The sequence below is a fragment of the Carettochelys insculpta genome, chromosome 2, assembly GCF_033958435.1.
Source record: "Carettochelys insculpta isolate YL-2023 chromosome 2, ASM3395843v1, whole genome shotgun sequence".
In the NCBI taxonomy this organism is placed as follows: Eukaryota; Metazoa; Chordata; order Testudines; family Carettochelyidae; genus Carettochelys; species Carettochelys insculpta.
In genome coordinates, this window is record NC_134138.1 from 95,905,086 (window position 1) to 95,924,353 (window position 19,268).

Below are 19,268 nucleotides of genomic sequence, written 5' to 3' on the forward strand. Positions count from 1 at the left end.
TGTGCAGGGTTCAGCTTCAGCCCCAGGTGGTGGAGCATAGGGGCTGAGGCTGCAGTCCCACATGGCAGGGCTGAGTGCTGAGTGCCGACAAGTCTAATACCAGCCATGCTTGGGGTACTCTCTGAAACCTGCTCATTGTGAACCCCTGGTTGAGAACTACTGCACTACAGTTTGAACCTCCCTAGTCCAGCACACTCTTGTCTGGCAATATCTGTAATTTAGCATGATTTTAGTTAGCCAGATGACCTCTTGTTATGGGTGTGGCCAAGTTTCCCATAAAGTTTGTTTACAGCCACCAGTCCTGGCTCTCAGTGCTCTGTGCTGTTATTTAACTGTGATCTACCCCTAAGTGTCTTCTAAGAGCCCTGTTAGCACTGAAGTGTTGGTAATACTGCTAGACAGTATTGGCCTCCCATGGTCTGGCAAATTCTCTCATTTGGCATCAGTCAGATCCTGAGGGTGCCAGACTAGAGAGGTTCAACCTTTAATCCACCCCCTTGATGTGGCTCTGATCTAATTACCACCAGCTGTCAGTATTTGCCAGCAGTCAGTATGGAAACAAGGGAAACTGATCAAGAGGAATATCCAACCATGCCCTTCTTTCCCCTTGCCAAGTCCCTGGTACCAGCTGCAGAAGGGTGGCACAGAAGCTATTACACTAACGGTGCTTCCTTCTCTTATAAAATCCGAAGACATATTCACATTTACTCAATTTTTAAGGTAGCGTAACAGATTTTTCCAAAGCATGGACATTGTCTTTACTGAAACAGCCTCTGTTTTTGTGAGTTTTGGTTTTCTATTTTTTAATTTACCCAGATTTAGAAAGCTAAATTTTTATAACACATTTTCTTTTAGGGGAAGCTTCAAGTTGTTGGGAATTTGAAAGTACAGAATCTAATTTTCAGGGAGTCTCATCTGTAAAACCTCTTGATCATATTATAAGAACTCAATATAAAAATAACTTGAACATGAAGCATTTAATTTTTCTCCTATTATATCAAACTGTAATTTGATGAATTCACACAAATTAAAGCACCTGAGTTTTCAACATTTTTTAAACAGAATAATTTATCTCAATAACATGTTTGGCAGAATTATGTATACAAGCAACCAACAGTGCTGCACTGATTAATTATATTTATTGTTGTTTCTAAAATTGCTATACATCTTTTAGATGTATGAGAACATTTGTACTAATTACATTAAATCCCTGTCATGGCAACATATGGCAAGGAATAGGATTTGTGGTGTCATGAGATTCTAAATGGGAGCTAGTGAATGAGCAATTTCGGAGAAGAGAAGGAAAAAAGATAATTATGTTTACACCACATACCAAAACAACCTCCTCCCAAGGTAATATAGGTAAACGGAACTATTTTCATACTGCCTTGTGCTCCTCCTTCAGGCACTGAAGATACACCTGAATAAGGAGTGCAGGATTTTATCCATAGCTTTCCTGTTCCCGTATTCTTGGTTCTCCTTTTTGAAGCCAGTTTTAGCAGATGTGTGTTTTGCAAATGTGCCACGTGTGATTAAATGTTCAGTACCTCACCTTTTGTGTTCAAACAGTACTGTTAAGTATCAGAAAAATGGGAATAAAAACTGGAAAATAATTCTGAAGGCATCCTCAAAGAGAGAAGATGAGAGAGAAAATGTGATGAAAGCCTAGTTTTCAAAGAGATGCCTGAAGCATGTTGCCTAAGGCAAGTTAACATTAGTGGTAGTCCTTTGCCAGGCCTGTTTACATGTTTTTGCTGCAGTCAAAGCCCTGTATCTGTGTGCTGTGAGAATTATAGATGCCTACCCGGTTTATTTCAGTGTTTTATCTTACCAGTACATTATTTGTAGCTACGCTAAAGTGATATTTTCAGAGAATAAGCTTCTTTTTAATTAGAATCAATGTATGGAATTTAACCAGGCTGAAATTCATCCCTTTGTGGATGGCTTTTTATGCCTCCGTGCTTCAGGGAGAGAGAGAAGTGCAGCAGTGGGTTCCTCACTGATCCCAAATGTGCTGGAATTGAGCAAATCATTCTGAGGGAGGTCAGGTGTCAAAGGCACGGGGTCCGCACAGCTGAAGAGTTTTGGGATTCAAATCACCTTGCACTATTCCCAGGGGCAAAAGTAGCAGAGGTGCAGACTGAGGTTGAATTCTTTCTTCACACCACCAGCACATCTCCCCTGTGGTCCCTGACTGTAGCCCCTTCACTCGGGCTGTGTGGGGGGGAAGGAGTGAATGTCACTCTCAGTGAAGTAATATAACCAAGGTTATAAGAGTAATTCTCACACAAAGGGATAAAGTACGTGACTTTGGTTTTCTTCTGCAATGAATGTCTAAAGAAAAATGGAGACATGCTTTTCTTTCACAGTTCATTTTGCTTTCAGTGAATGGGCTTTGGGTGACAATCTAGCTAATGACGGCCTGCGCCTTTAAGCAGGAGGAGGCCTGGAGGAGACAAATGAAGGGAACAGTGCCTTGTGGCTGGTGGAGGGAGAGATGAAAATTACTCCACAAGGGGTCAGCTTGGTTGCTGACTCACAGGCCCACCAAGAGGAAGGAGCTTAGGGGGCAGTTGTATAGGTGCCTGGTGTTTCAAAGGGACACGGAGTTCCAACCACTACCATTGCTGAGCTCTGAGCCCCATTCAGGCGCTGCGGCAGTGCACGCCTCATGGCTCTTGGGAGGGCGCGGTTTGAATGGTGCAAAGGACTGACTGTCCTACCTCTGCCCCTTCCAGGGAGTGGAGCCAGGCCCAGCTCCCAGCTTGACCTGGGGCCCGCGGTGTCTGTCAGTCCCACATCTGACCCATCCCCTAGGAATGCAGGGTTTCAAGCAGGTGACTGTGCACCTGCAGCTTCCCTTTTACACACTGCAGGCAGAAGCAGGACCTACTCACCCTTCCGGTGAGGTGGCAAAATACCAGCTTTGATTAGGACCTGTTGTGGGCATTATGGTAGTCACCTCTTTCTTAAAGCAGCTGGGAAAGAATTGGCCCTCTGCACCTTATTGGCAGCTGGTGTGTGGGTGGGGGGAGGGGCGGGATTCCAGAAAGTCTCCATTCATGCATGGCATGATGGGTGGTAGAAGGTACGTGGTGACTCGTTATTTAAGTGTAAGGTTGGTGTCTGGTGCAGGTACTCCACAGGAAAGGTACACAGTAACTGGATAAATAGCTTAGAAAAGGACTTCAAAAGAGGTGTTCATTCAGGGAACAAACAGGGTGGTTGTGGATGCCTGTGACTGGTATAGCAAGGAGCCAACCCAGCCCCCATGTTTTTAGCCCTCCTACGAGAGGAGTTTATGGTCAGGTGGATTTGCAGGAGAGACCTGGATGGAAAAAGCAGGGGAACTGGTAAAAGCCTCCTCGGTAACTACAGAATAAACATAGGGTTATCTGCATTGTACACTTTGATTAGCCAGGTAGTCCCAGATATCAAATAATAAAAATGAGGCCTGATTAAACCCATGTCATATGTTTCTTGTCCTCTCATCATAGCCAGGAAATCATAGCCATAGCAGGTTACATTTTAGTATCTCTATGGAAAGAATGCAACTGAAAAACAAAAGCATTCCACGGTACTCTTCCAGGAAGAGAGTCTACTTTAGAACCATTCTAAGACTTTTCATTCTTAAACTTCTAACTCATGCAGTAGAGATGACATGTCCTCCTTCCTCAACCAATTACTATAATGTGTAATAAAAGCATGCTCAATACTCTACTTGTGTGAGTCTGTGTATGTTGTTATATGGATGTATATAATAGATAACTGTTATGTATCTAATATGTTACTTAGCTGTCAGTTATTTTAAACTGTCTAATTTAACATTTCCATAAGGCAGTACACATTTTATTGCTTAAAGTTTTATGGAGGTTGGATGTGTCATCTGCCCATTCCAAACACATTGCATGATATGCATGAGGAGCATTCTTACTACCTTTCATTTGTGTCACCGCTTCTGGTCTCAGTTCATCTTGATTTTTCATACATTAATATTTGGCTTTTCTTTCCTTCCATTTCATCTTTTCTACCACTGCCTAAATCCTTCCTCCATCATGGCAGAAGAAGCTATCACTCCTACACTTATTACCTGTAAGTAACTTCTTTGTGCATCATCAGCAACATGCTTTCTGCCATGTTGTTCCATTTGACATGAATGCTAATGATGGACTGTTGGTTTTTTTTTTTGAAACTGAACCACTTTGAAGTTTTACACTGATAAAAACAGCATGTGTAATAACCATGTGTTCTGATGCAGTCTTTAATTGTATTATCACCTAACATTTTTCTCACAGGACCATTGTTTCATTCATTGCACCCTATGAATAGTGAATGAGAGAAGGTTGTGCACTGGATGGGGCAACAGCCTCTCAGAATCATGTCTTATTCTCTGCAAAGCTTGGAAGATGTGGGTATTGAAAGAATCAGTGGACAAATAAGGATAATCTGGTTATTAAGGCACAAAGTAAGACTCAAGACTGCATTCTATTCATGGATCTTCTGCAGACTTCCTGTGTGATGCTGGACAAGTTTCTTAAACCATAGTTTTCAGAGACTGTCAATAAATCTGTGTGTCTCTGTTAGCCAATCTGAGGCATGTGGGGCCAGATTTCAAAAGTATTCAAAAGTCAGCATTCAAAATTAAATGAATGGGTACTCAGCAACTTTGAAAAAAGCCATAGGTGTTTGAAGCTGGTCACCAACTGATGCACCCAAAATTAGTGGATTCTTTATGAAATTTTGGCCTAAATTCCTCTCTGGCTCAGCTCTAGAAGGGTAAAATACTTTCTTCATCACAGAATAATTTGAAAATAAATTTATAAATATTCATAAGCTAATTGAATGTAACAGAAATGGGTACAATAGAAGAGGTCATAAGGAAATAGAAAAGTTTGTATTCGATGCATGGTGGGAAAATATGCAGGGAAAACTGAGGACACAAAGGAATATTGAACTGCTCCTTCATTCACTGAGCAATCCTGCACCTTAATGGGTGCCTGAAAATATGATGTAGCAATATGATGAAAGATTTTATTACAATAGGCACAAATTGCATAGGTAACTTTAATCATGTTATTTGCTAACTTACAAATAGTTTATTTTGCAACCATAATTACACTAGTTTAATAGTTTTTGATATGAAAATAAGCATGCTTATGATGTGAAGTGTATATAATATAGATTTAGTACACATGTATGTATGCTTAGGTTTGCAAGTACATATGAATTACTTAAAGCAGGGATTAAAATTGGTAAGCCAAAATTATTTCTTTTTGTTTAACCTCCAAGTGCACTAGGCCCTCCACAAAAGGTCCAAAGATTTTACAAGCCCTCATCCTGTATCTGGGCACATGCAGACAGATCCTTGTGCCCACATAGCTGCAATTTTAGCATGAGGACGAGTGAGGGTGGAGTGTACACATAAGGCTGAATGATTATATGTTTTGCTATATGTATATCTTGATAGTTCAAATGTTTGCTTGTAACACAGACATGTACTTAGGCTCTGCTGGAAAATCAGTTTTTAGAAAGAATACATTAAAAATTTTGGCCTAGAAATTGTCCATATAAGACTTAGTATCCTACCATGATGTTTTCTTTTATGTTCCAACGCAGTACATAAAAGTAGGCAGGGCAGGAATAAATGTCTAGTAAAATAGTCATCACTTGTTTAATTGCCATGGTCCAGGTTTTATTAACATGTTGTAAACATAATACCAAGCTTGTTAATACTAACTCTTGTACAGGTTGAATCTCTCTAATCCAGCACTCTCTTGTCTGGCAACACCCATAAGCTAGCATGATTTTAGTTAGCTGGATGACCACTTATCAGGGGTCTGGCCAAGTTTCCCATGGTCCCATTAAGTTTGTTTCCAGACATAGTCCTGTCTTTCAGTATTTTGTGCTGTTATTTAGCTGCAGTTTAGGCCCAAGTGTCTTCTAAGAGCCCAGGACATATGGAAGTGTTGGCAATGTTTCTAGACAATACTTACGTCCTGTGGTCTGGCAAATTCTTTCATTTGGCACCAGTCTACTTCCAAAGAAGCTGGATTAGAGAAATTCAGCTTGTATTATATTAATGAAAGTGAACAGAATCTTTGTGATCATCTATCTCTTAGAGGGGACATTCTTCAAAAAAAATAATTGTTGAATTTGAGAATATTTCTGTTCATGCAATCAGCTTCACTAATGGCCTGATCCTGCAAACGTAGATAGTTAATATCATGCTGCTTACCTTTAAACACCAGTGAGGCTTCTCAAGGTATCCATGCTGTACCTAGTAACTGTTTGCTGGTTTAGATATTTATTATACAAACCAATGTGCAATGGTAGTGGAATAAGAGTGTTTTGAAAACTTTTGTTTTCTGATGTCTTAGTGGAAATAAGATGGATCTCTTTTAACCCTGATTCACAGGTGTGTTTTTGTTGACAGAGCACTTAAGCACGTGCCTTACTTCCATTGACTTGAAGGGAACTTAAATATGAGCCTAAAGTAAACACATGCTTAAATGTTTTGTTGAATGGAGGCTTAGGCTATGTCTATACTAGACTAAGAAAGTTGACTGCAGATAGGCACTTCTAGCTATGCCAATTATGACATTTCTGCGCTCTGCTAACTTGACTGTCTGTGCAGGAGAAGGTGAATGGGAGAGTTTCACGTCTCATGTGGAGTACAGGGTTCAACTGCGACCTCTGAGAGGTCTGTTTTACACATCTTTACTAGACCCTGAACGGATCAATCTTCCACGGTAGTATAGACCTGCCCTTAAAGAGGCAGTTGCCTACCTAACGGTATTTGTGTAAATACTGAGTTTTGTTAAAGGCTTGGCACATGTTTATGAATTGGTGTGACCTCTAATGCTTTGGTACTGGGCATATTTTGGGAAGTGGGGCCTTTTTCTTTCCACTTATTGTGACCTTTTTACTTTTATGAATACCTTGAGAAAACTGTAATGAAATCTACCCATTTTGTAGTTTTTCCAGACAATAATCGTCTGTGAAATTGCTTCATAGCAAGCTGATGATCAGTGAAATTTGTCTTAAGCCATCACACCAGCAAGCAGTAATGGTCATTTGACTAAATGATAGAGAATGGTCTTTAACAGGAGGTTAAATAAAAATGCACTGGGGATAGAAGGGAAAACTTGGGGAAACTTTTCAGTCACCTTCAGGAGGCAAGGAGTTACCTACAGGTACAGATTTTTCTTCACAAATTATAGTAATCTGAGCAAATTTTAACTGAATCTTTATTTAAGAAACTAGCAACTAACCCAGTATTTCTCAGGTATTTAAGTGAAATAAGGGTTTTCAGATTTGTTTCCCTGTTTGGAAAGCAAAAGGAAAATGTATATGGTGTGGCAAGGCTGGCCAGGCTCCTGGGCTCCAGGCCTCTATTCCGTCCACTCTCCCCTGGCCTGGACACTGCTGCCCTCCAGGAGGAGAGGGACGGGGGAAGATGGTGGTCTGGGGGGAACCTGGGCCCCACCCACTCATTCCAGGTTCCAGCCCAGGGACCCTGTGTGGCTGCTGGTGCCGGGGGGAGGGCTCCCATTATATTGAGCACCACAGCTCTTCCCTGGGCCACTTCCCCAGACAATTCCTACCCCCGCCGTACCTCCTCCAGCTAGTGGCGGTGGTAGTAGCAGCAGCAGCTGCCGCAGCCTGTTCCCCCTCCTGGTTTGGCTCCTTCTGTGTATTCAGCCTGCCTGGCCTTACTCCAAATCCCAGGCCTCCTGGGCAGGGGCTTTAGCCCCTTGTGGCTGAACGCTCCTCTCCTTCTTTTTGGACCCTCTAGAAAACTCTCTTTGCTTTGCTTTTCTTTGTGTCTGGCTTTGTTTTGTCTCTTCTCTTCTCTTCTCTCCTCCTCTCTCTCCCCCTGCCTACTGGGAAAAGGGTTCTCTTAAAAGCAGGCTTAAGTGGGACAAGCTGGCCCCAACTGACCCAGGGCATCTTCCTCCCCAGCTGCTCACACCCTGCTTGTTTTCCTGCCCTGCTTTTCCCTCTTGTTCTTACCCCCGCCCAGTCTTACCTTGTCACAATGGTTTATGCAAATGAAGAAAAAAGATGGATTAATAAAAATCTGACAGTGATTTAAAGGTTACTTAGAGCTTGTAGGTAGACAGCATTTGGGGTCCTTGTCTTTTGCTTGAATAAATAGAGAGGTGTATGGTGTGGTATGGGAGGGCTGATGGCAGGGAGTGGTTGGTATAGGAATCAGATCGGGGGCTTGAAGAGTTGGTGTGTGACAGCAGGGAATGGAGAGTGCTGCCATGAGGGTGTGGGGCAAGGGTAGAGGTCTTCTTGTGTGGTGGGGCTGAGGGTTAGAGTCTGGGGTGGGGAAGTGATGGTAGGGGTTAGGGTGCTGCCAGGAGGCCAACTTGGGTTTCACTCCTGCGCCAGACCTCTGATCCAGGACCATCCCTCATCCTGTCAGACAAGGAATGTTGCCAGGCCAGAGAGTGCCATTTTTTGGAGTTGCAACCTGTATTTTACTCGATAATTAAAATCTATTTTAAAATAGTAACTGCTGCTGTTTGGAGCTATTTCTTTAATACATTGTTTTGCAAGGCTGCATCTACACTGGCCCCTCCTTTTCAGAAGGGGCATGTAAATGCAGTGGATCAAAAATGCTAATGAGGTGCTGATATGAATATTCAGACCTCATTTGCATAATGACGGCCATTCATTGCATCAAAAATGCTGCTTCCAAAATGCAAACTAGCTGTGTAGACAGTATTCCTTTTAAAAGGAAGTCCCGCTTTCGAAAGCACCCTTTTTCCTAATTTTTTTCAAACACAGGCACGAGGAAGGGTAAAGGTATGCCTTGGGAAAGGATCAAACTCTGAACTGCATTGTAACATATAACCCTCATCAAAATCAGTGGGTTGTAAGTCAATACAGAACATGTCCCATTGTTCTTAATTTATCTAGAAAAGGGAACGTTGACATGGATTTCAGCATATTGCTTATTATTGAAAGAGCCCTCTGGGAATCTGGGTTGAAGGTATGGTGTCGTCATTAATTTATCATCAATGTTCCTGGTATCTTAAAGTTCACTGATTAGACATTACAAGCATAGAATGTGACATCCAGTCAGTTACATGATCCTACATACTAAAATGGGCATTGTCTTGAATGCAGTGAAGTTTCCTAGTGTGCTTTCTCTTCCTAGAGGCCTGCATCCTCTAAAACCCTTCAAATAATTTTTTAAAAATTGGCAGATAGCTTCCACTGCTGCTGGATCATCAGTATTAGCTACAGCTGTGCATGTTTGACACACAGTTATATCATTTTATCTTGTGTTTGATAGGTAGCCAGTCAGGAAATATTACACAGGAAGGATTTGAGCACCGTCATTAATAATAATCTTTTTCTACAACAGGCTTTGGTGCTTATGCCAGAGCCATTCTTCCCATTCTTGGCCTAATCACTTACGTATTCTATACCATTCACCACTGTCAGGTAGCTGATTGATTGGTCTGGAAGCAGGCATTGGTGGTGTTTTGTGAGTTCTTTTGTTCATGAGTTTACTGTAAATTCTGTAGTAGATAACTTTGCAGCACTTCACTAGATTTCACTATTGTTCCATGGGAGAGGTAAGAATAGCTAAGGTGCCATTAGTGATGTTCATGTATAATGACTAGTTTCCTCAATATGACAACCAGCACTGACATGATTCTGTTTTCTCTTGACATATTTTGATGGACGGAACCATAATGACATTGGTGAGAACAGGAACATTGCATTAATAGCTTATTATGTAACTTCAGTTTAGCTCAGAGCAGCAGCCATGTTAGTCTGCAACTTCACAAAACACAAGCAGTCCTGTAGCACCCTGAAGACGAACAGTTTTACTTATTAGGGAATGAGTTTTCATGGGCAAGACACAGTAGGACATACACACTTTAGGAAATATACAGTGGTCACACTTCAAAAGTTGAATTTATTTACAAAATTTCTGGGTCAGTTCTTTGCTCCCATCTTCACTCACATGTTGGAGTTGCTCCTAGAACTCCAGCTGGCTATAGATTCCCAGGTTGAGGAGAGAATTGGAAACAAGAATACTGGCATATGGGAAGAATTTACATAAGCTAGCATCCCTTTTAACTAAATATAAAACTTATTCCTGGCAAGAGGGGTTTTGGAAGACATTACCTCCTAAGGTTAGAAGAACAGGAATATGTGAGGTAACTGTTAAATCTGTTACTCTGTTGCATATTTATAGTGTCAACTTAGAAATCCTGTAAGATACTATATGAAGTTTATATGTATTGAAGTTTGGTTCTTCAATTATATCTCTAGCTGCAAGAAAGATGCGAGTAGTTTGTGTGATCATTAGAATCCTGAAATAGCTTGGGATATATAATATCACAAAGCCTAAAATAAATTTGGAATTTTCTTGCTATCTTGCAAGCAAGTCTGGCGGGAGTTGGGGAAGATGTCCCATACATTTTGGCAAGATGGCCTCAGATGTCTATAATGACAGAAACTGAAGTCCTTGCTGAATAAACAGTATCTACAACAATGAATGAATGTTCCAGAAAATCCTTATGTGTACTGGATTGAAAAAAATACATATTGTTCTGTTTGCTATGTGCTTTCCATACAGAGGTACAATATCTACTTTAAATTCAGATAATCAGACCTCTCAAAACTAATACATTTCTGTCAATTAAAAAATCACACAAATTGTTATCTTTTTCTTTACATTTTTGAGGAACCATTTCCTTCTGCTCATTCTTGGCTTCTTCAGCATTCCCCCAATCAAATAGTTGGATTGTTTTCAGGCACAATTTATGTACACGTTCACACACAAAAAATATACTCCCAAAGAACCACAAATGCCACTTAAAATTCAGAATACTATTAAATATGTTTGTTTTCTTTAAGATCTTTCTGAAATTTTTAGCAAGTTTTCTCACCTAGAGTCACAGTTAGACAAATTGAAATAGCTTTCATGAATTGATATGAAGAACAAAGCAGAAAATGAGTTGACAGTGGAATTACTTTTCTTTAGCTCATCTTTTCTGGTGAACCTTTAGTTACATATGGTAAAATTGCCATTTTTAAATAAAGATAGGTACTCCTCTGGACTTTACCATAGTGTTTTTAACCCATTTCTCTTGAATAAGAAACCTTCGTCTGTAGTGTGCTAGGTTTTTTGTGTGCATGGAATAAATGTGTACTACAGAGAGAGTAAGGTGAGATGTAAGGGTTGATTGATTGTTGTGCTGGTCACAAAATTGCATTTAGTTGCAATACTTGCTTTTTCAGTGTTAAGCAGTACATTTTAGATGAAGTTGAGGGTAGGTTTTTTTTCTGAGTATACATATATTTTTATATAAATACATCACAAATTTAGTAGCTAAACTGTGTGTTTATAGCACAGGGACTTTGCAGTCTATGTCATCTGTTCTGTTCTAATGTTTTAGTTATGTCTTTCAGTCTAGACTAATATACAGATTTAAGTTGGTTTCTGAAGGTTTACCATGCACGGGAGACATCTGACACTCTATATCTCAATGCTGAAAAACTAATTTAATTGCATCTAAAGAGCAGGTGAAATACACTATCTTTTCTTTGTTGTGGGTGTGGCGGAGGAGAAGATGGATCTTCCCACTATGGCTATATCTACACTAGTGTGATCTGTCAACAGAAGTTTCTGTCAGAAAACATTTTCCAACAAAACTTTTGTGGACAGACTGAAAAATGGATCAAAAGAGCAGTCTGCTCTGTCGACAGAGAGCAGCCAGATTGCCTGCCTTCTCTCAACAAAACGGCCATCCAGAAGCACAGCAGACAGGGCTGCCTGGTGTCCCAGAAGCCCGGTCTGTCAACAGAGGGCCCAGACTGACTTTCTATTGACAGAGGAGTTCTACCTTGTGGAGGAGCTGCAGAATGCTGTTGACAAAAGTACCCCATTCTGTCAATTTACTGTCTCCTGGGAAAACAGCAATTTTGTTGACAAAACTCTCTACTGTAGGCATAAAAGGAAAGTGAAATAATTAAATATATTATTTTACTGCTGATTCCAAATAAGCTACAAAAAGAAATTCATATTACTGTGAGAAGAATCTTGTATAATTTTGGTTAGTTCCTGTGCCAACCCAAAAGCAGCAATGCCCCAATTAAAAGGAGCTAGTGTCTGGAGTAGAGAAGAGTTTTGAGCAGAGCTTATGCCAGGTAAAACCTACCACTGCCTGTGCTGAGCTGCAAAACAATACAGAAGCCAATTTATTTTTCTTCTTAGTGACTCAAACTCAGGATGGCTTCTGCTGAGATTTCTCACACTGATTCTAAAATCTGAGATCCGACACAGTCAGATACTGGGCTACATGCTTAGTTGTTCCTGTGCTACAGTCAGCTCTCCTCCTGGAGAGGGGCATTTTTCTCCCTCTTTCTGGTCCTCTGATATTGCGGGCACAAGTTAGTGACCTCAAGGCATTTCTAACGTCTCTCAAAGAGATTCAGTACACCAGAGGAAATCATTCGCTAGTCATGCTCTTCAACACAGTTTGAGGGGTGGGAGAAGTATTTGATTAGTGCCATTTGAACTTGTTTAAGGCGACTCCAAGATCAACTTCTCCAGAGTGTTGCCAGGTAGTACAAACAGCTGGAATAGGGGAAATGCATCTAGCCCACTCTACTAATGCTTATGAGACTATTCCTCTCACTTAGACTGCTGATTAGAATAGTCTTGCATTTAAAGTCCTTATACACCTACTGTGTACTCTCCTAGATTATCCATCATACATACAGAAATAAGATTATTATCATTTGGCCAGGCCCGATTTTGCATCAGCATCATCAGGAGTTGGTCCTTCAAAAGAACTTCATGGTGATTGCCAAAACTATTCTTACTAATTAAATAAGGAAGTAGATGACATTTATTTAGGTTTATTTAGATTTTGGAGGCAGGGACTATTGCCTGTGTGGAGTAACACTGGGGCCCTGATCCTTATGAGGGACATCTACTTGCTCACACACTACAGTTGCTGCTACTAACAATGACACAGCATGGACAGTATTTTAATGTTTTGTAGTCTGCATATTATACATTTTTTTAAAAAAAAAAGTAAAACGAAAAGCATGCTAGCATGCTGGTAGGAGCAAGAAGCGCTTAGCTGCGTGTAAAATCCAAACATGACTGTAAGAAATCAACTCTTGTTGCCTGTAGAGATAGAACATATGTTCCCAGCAGGAACTTACTTAGATATATGTTGAATAAAATACTGCAGCTCTATCTCACCTTTATTGGATTTATAGCAGTAATGCTCCAGTAAAACTGGAATACTGTACAGTCCTTAAATGTTCTTTGCAAGCATCACACTTCATCTACAAATTAAATATTTTGTTCTAATTTATATTTAAACCCTTCATTGTCTCCCTCGTTTCTCCATATTCTTTTTCTCTTTCACCACAAGTTCCATCTCCAAATCTGCAGCGTAAAAGTTTATTTTGTATTGGAAAATATCACCTTCAAATTCACCTCCTTCTTTCTTCCAACCCTTTCTACTGTTCGTCTTTGTGTCCAGAGTCATAGAGTGTGGAGTCTGTCTGTGAATCCCCCACTTCCTTCCCTGCAACTCTGATCTCTCTTCCAAATTAACTCGTGCCCTTTCTTCTTCACTAAATATGACATCCAGAAAAAAATGACCAGTTCTTCCCAGGTACTTCGTAGGCACCATACACACTCACATAGTGAAAGTATTGACAGATAGCTGTGTTAGTCTGTATCCTGTCAAAGCAAAAAAGCAGTCATGTAGCACTTTAAAGAGTAACAAAATAATTTATTAGGTGGTGAGCTTTCCTGGGACAGACCCACTTCTTCAGATCCAAGCCTTACCAGAATAGACTCAATATATAAAGCACAGAGGTCCAAAAATTGTCATCAAGGTTGACAAATCAGAAGAGCAGAGGGACAGCAGCGGGTGTGGGGTGGGGAAGTTAAGAGTTAGATAAAACATCAAAGTATGTAAAAGACAGTAAAAGTATGTGTGCCCCAAAGAGGTTTCAATCTAAAAATCGTCCAGTCATCCTTGCCTACTTCTCAATGAAGAAATTAGCTACCATTGCCTCCTACGTACTTCCATGGAGCTTTGCTCAGATAGTGCAACTGAGGTACTGCTTACTGGAGATGTCTCCAGGTAACAGTTGATGTTTGCTGACTGTATTACATGAGGCATTATAATACTGTGCCTGCCTCCCCTGGAGTAATAACAATGACTTGTGTGTCTAGTTCAATGAGTCCATCAGTTCTTGTTACTCCTGTAAAAAAAACCTGCAAGATGTATCTGCAGATCAGAATATTTATTACCTCACTTTTTGTTATCAATTTGTCATCCATTCTCTTGTTGTGATACAGGAGTTATTTGACAGACAATAACACTACAAGATTTTAAGCAATTAAGGAAAAAAGAAAAGAAACATGCTGTAAAGGATTTCCAGTTTCTTGCACTCTGTGTGTATATATAAATGTTTTAATGTATAGTATCAGCAGAGACTGCAACAATTCAAATGTTTGTGGCAAAAAGGAGCAGTATAAATGCAGTGCACTCACCCGTTGATTATGAAACATACAAATTCAGAATATACTCCAGCTGCTTTTATAGAAGTCAACCATTTGAGGTATTCTGTAGGGGGACCAATACGTGATGATAGTTAACATAGAATTGTACAGACATTGTAGCAAAGTAAGCAGAGCATAATCAGTAAGACTTTTTCAGGGTGTGCATTTGCAAATAATTTGACAACATAATTTTTACTTAAGCATGTCAGTCTACATCTTGAATCTGGCTAATATCCACTCAGCAAAAGATTCCTAAGGCAGTATTTCCCAATTGGTTTTCCAGGGAACCCAGAGGTTCCGTGAAGTGAAAGTAAGGGTTCTGGTCAGGAGTTGACAACCTGCAGCTCTGGAACCGCATGTGGCTTGCGGAGTCATTGTGGCTCTGCTGCTGCTGCTGAGTACTCTGCAGCTCCCTGTGGCTCACTGTCCTATCACCACTGGTAGGGGAGTCAGATGGGTCTTGTGCTGTCCTGCCGCTGATGGTAGGGGAGGTCAGACAGGTCCTGTGTTGGGCCCTCGAGACTAGAGTTGGAGGAGCAGATGTAGGTTTGTCCACTTTGTTTGGTGAGGTATTTGGGCAGGTTTAAGGCTGAAAGGGATTAATCCTGAGGTTTTGGGGGGTAGATTTGGGGCTGAGAGGAGTTAATCCTGAAGATGGGGATGCGGGTTTGGGGCTGAGAGGGGTTAAGCCTCGGGATGGGTGGTAGGTTTGGGACTGAGAGAGGTTAAGCCTGGGCATAGGGGGCAGATTTGGGGCCTGAGGTGGGTAAAGCCTGGAGATGGAGGGTAGGTTTGGGGGCAGAGGGGGCTGGAGGCTAGGAATGGGTTCCACATTTTTTTCGAGTTTTAAAGGGTTCAGTGGCCAAATAAAATCGGAAACACTGTTCAAAGGGGAAGAGGGACAAATGGAGAACTGCTGGGGCCAGATGGGGCAGGTTAGTTTCTCAGAGTATTCTCAGTGCTGCTCTAAGTGGGCCCCACTGCAATGATCATATAAGGGCAAGTCAGCCCCAGAGAAGTCCCATGATTCTCCCTTCCCTACCCCCAAGCCTTACTTGCTTTTTAGGATATGGAAGGCAAGCAAGTGTGGCACAGAAACAGCACTGGGAACTCCATAAGTGACTCCTTGCCCCATAACCTCTCTAACTAATGTAATTCCCAACCGCCTCTTCAGATCTGATCCTCAACGGTTAGGAGATGAAAAAGTTTAGTATTCTTATATTAAGTTGGCCATGCTGCCCATTCTGAACATATCTAACAGCATAATCTTTATTGTAAATATATGTATGGATAACATCAGTACAGCAGTGCCAGACTTTCCAAAGAGCAGATATAGACTCAGACCACAGTCTCTAGTGATCACAAACATCAAGATAAAACTCAAAAGAGAATGTAAGACACCATTTAAGAAAAGAAAATATGTGGCGAGGCTATGTGAAGAAGAAGCAGGGAATGCATACAGAACAGCACTCAAAGAGAAGATTAAGAATATTGCCGCAGAGAAAGACCTAGATAAGAGAGTCGCAGGGATAGCCATTGCTATAGAACAGGCAATTGAGCAGACCGTTCCAGAAGAAGAAAAGATCAATAAGAAGTGGATTACCCAGAAGACACTGAAGTTGGTTCAAGAGAAGAGGGCATTGAAGATCAGAAGAGATGTTTCTGAGATGGCAGAACAGCAATCAAGTATGAAATGCAATGAGGTAAGGAAAGCAGCCACAAAGGATAAGGAGAAATGGTTAGAAAGCCACTGTGAAGATATCAAGAAGTATTACAGCGAATGTAAAACCAGGTAGGTGTATAAAACAATTAAGAATATTAATAGGAAATGGCAACAGAAGCAGTGGCGATCAAAGATGAGAACAAAGAAGTGCTCATGAACAGGGAGAAGATTGTGCAGCGATGGGCGAGATATTGCACCAATCTATATAAAGCACAGTTGGACCCAATTGTCTCAGAGAGACTGACTGAAGAATTGAAAGAGATATCTCCCCCCGAGTATCAAGAGCGAGAGCAATATTTCAAATGAGGAAGTAGAAAAAGCAGTGAAATGACTAAAGAACAACAAGAGCCCTGGAAATGATATGATCACGGGAGAGATGATCAAATACGGTGGAGAAATTATGGTTCAGGAAATACATCAGCTATGTAATGTGGCATGGAAAGAAGGGAAGGCGCCTAAGGAATGGCAAGATCTGTGCTAGTGACAATACCCAAGAAAGGAAGCACATTGGAGTGCAAGAGCTACAGAACGATTGCCCTAATGAGTCATCTAGGTAAGGTGCTGATGATGATACTGACTGAGAGATTAAGATTGTAGATAGAAGAACGTGTAACAGACGAGCAAGCAGGGTTCAGAAAAGATAGAAGTACCATACAGCAGATATTGGCACTAAGACTGATAGTGGAGAACGCTCGATGAGAGAACAAAAACATATATACTTGCTTCATTGATTTTCAAAAGGCATTTGACAGTATAGATCAGAAAGTGACTTGGGCAGTGTTGGAGTCATATGGAGTGGGTAGCAGAATGATACAGTTGTTGAAGGATATCAGTGATAATGCAGAGGCAGCGGTGAAAACATGCGGGGAGTTGGGAAGTTGGTTTAAAACAAGTAGAGGTATGAGATCAGGAGATCCAATATCCCCAAGTATCTTCATCGCACATCTGGAGAGAGCGATGGACAAGATCAAGGAAGAGGCAGAAGGGATATCTGTGCACAGGAAAAGAATTAACAACTTGAGGTTCACAGATGATATAGTTATCATTGAGGAAGATGAGGAGAAGGTAGTGAAAATGGTGCGGGTGTTAAACGAAGAAGGGAAGCAGTAAGGACTGATTATGAACATCGATAAAACAAAAACAATGGTATATGGAGATGAGGAAATACGAAGGAAGATCAGTGTTGATGGTATTGAACTAGAAAATGTAGAGAAGTTCACGTATCTGGGGAGCAACATAACATATGATCTAGACTGTAAGAAGGAAATAGCGACTAGAATAGCAAAAGCAAGAGCGAGTTTGAAGGCAATGGATAAGATCTGGAAAAGCAAAGCAATTAGCTTAAGAACAAAGCTGGGTATCTTGAAAACGTGTGTTCAGCTGTATGTTGTACAGATGTGAGACATGGGTGATAACAGATTCTGAAAGAAGAATATTGGCTTCCGAAAGGAGTTGTTATAGAAAGATTCTGAGAATAGGATGGATGCAGAAGGTCACCAATGAGGAATTATATAAGAAGATACAGCGGAAAGAGAACCTGCTGCAGAAAGTTATAAAACAGAAGCTACAACTATTTGGACATATTTGCAGAATGAACAAAGAATGAAAAATCAAGACTCTAGTATTCAAGACGCTGGTATTCAGCATAATGGATGGTTTGAATAGGAGAGGCAGACCCCACAGAGAATAGGTAGATGATATAGTGGATTGATGCGGAGCTAGTCTGCAGAAACTAAGCCACTCTGCACTGGATAGGGAAAGATGGAAGGAAATAGTAAGAGAGGCGTCAGGCACCAACAGACGCTGAGCCCATGGTTATTGATGATGATGATGGTGGTGGTGATGATGATGATGTCAGCCAAAACAGCACTAAAACACATGGGTAATTTTACATACGGGAAAAGTGCTTTTGAACCTACTAGGTCTATTCACATGCATAGGTGTTAGTAACTCAGGGCCAAATTAAAAGGCATATGCATAATAACCACATCTGAGGGATCTCCTGATTGTTTTGAGCAGTATATTTGTACATACCTATAATGCAATATTATCATGTTTTTTTCTTTTAATTTCTCTCAGTTTTTAAAGGAGAAAAGTGTCCTGGCTTAACAGGTTTAAGAAGCTTACAGGTTTTTTACAGAACCTATATGCTTTGAAGGAAAGAGGATCCCTCATGGACAGATTATGAGCTTTTTAAGGAAATAACGTTTCACTACAAAATCTATATATATGTTGAAACTTATCTGGGGGAAAGTTTTCCACAGATATTTTAGCTATCTTTTCAGCAGAGTGACTCCTGGTCATGCCCATTAGTTGCACTGGGATTCTGTATGGATTAATAGGGGCTGCTAATGGAGATCAGATTGCATGACCCTGTCCCAGTCCTGGAAGGTGCTTGCAGTTAGTCCTAAAGCTGTGCTGTCAGAAAAAGTACAACTGCTCATATGGAAAACTTGAGTTCTCAAACTGTTACGATGGGATTATCAAAAGCATTTGCATTGCCCGTTGACTTCAGTCAGAGAAGGGCAGCATTGAGCAGTTTTGAAAATTCATCTCTTGTTTCATAGCTTAATTTAATTCTTCCCCTTCAGATTGGTAGAAGGAATAGTCTTCAGAGAGTATTATTACCCTATCGGAACATTTCATATGTTTAGATTTAAGGAATGTTGTGTTATGGTATTTATGAGCTGAAACCATAAAATGTACTTACGACGGGGAGTGGGGGTGGGGAGCTGGGTTTATATTTTTTCCATCTTTTCCTCTCTGAAAACATTTAAAGTTAATTTTATCATATGTTCAAAGATATTTACTTCTAAGCTGAAACCAGTCATGGACAGCATGAATTCCAGCGGAAGCCACTGAAATGGGGTTATGAGAGCGCTGATGAAACTTTAATTATAACTAATACAATCAGGAGTCCTTTGATACACATTTACTTCTGTTAGAGCAAAACAATGCCTAACAATATCAAGAATA

The 19,268-nt window shown here is 40.7% G+C and overlaps 1 protein-coding gene across 10 annotated transcripts in view; it reads left to right on the forward strand.

Moving 5' to 3' along the window:
- Positions 1-19,268, forward strand: part of PTPRM (protein tyrosine phosphatase receptor type M) — a 743,228-nt gene that overhangs the window by 518,782 nt on the left and 205,178 nt on the right. For 5 of the 10 annotated variants that reach the window (XM_074987422.1, XM_074987431.1, XM_074987423.1 and 2 more), the window contains one exon: positions 4,063-4,092. The exons of the other annotated variants lie outside the window; for them this stretch is intronic. In XM_074987422.1, coding sequence (XP_074843523.1) covers positions 4,063-4,092 — 30 coding nt within the window. The remainder of the gene's footprint in view (positions 1-4,062; positions 4,093-19,268) is intronic. 10 annotated transcript variants of the gene reach the window in all.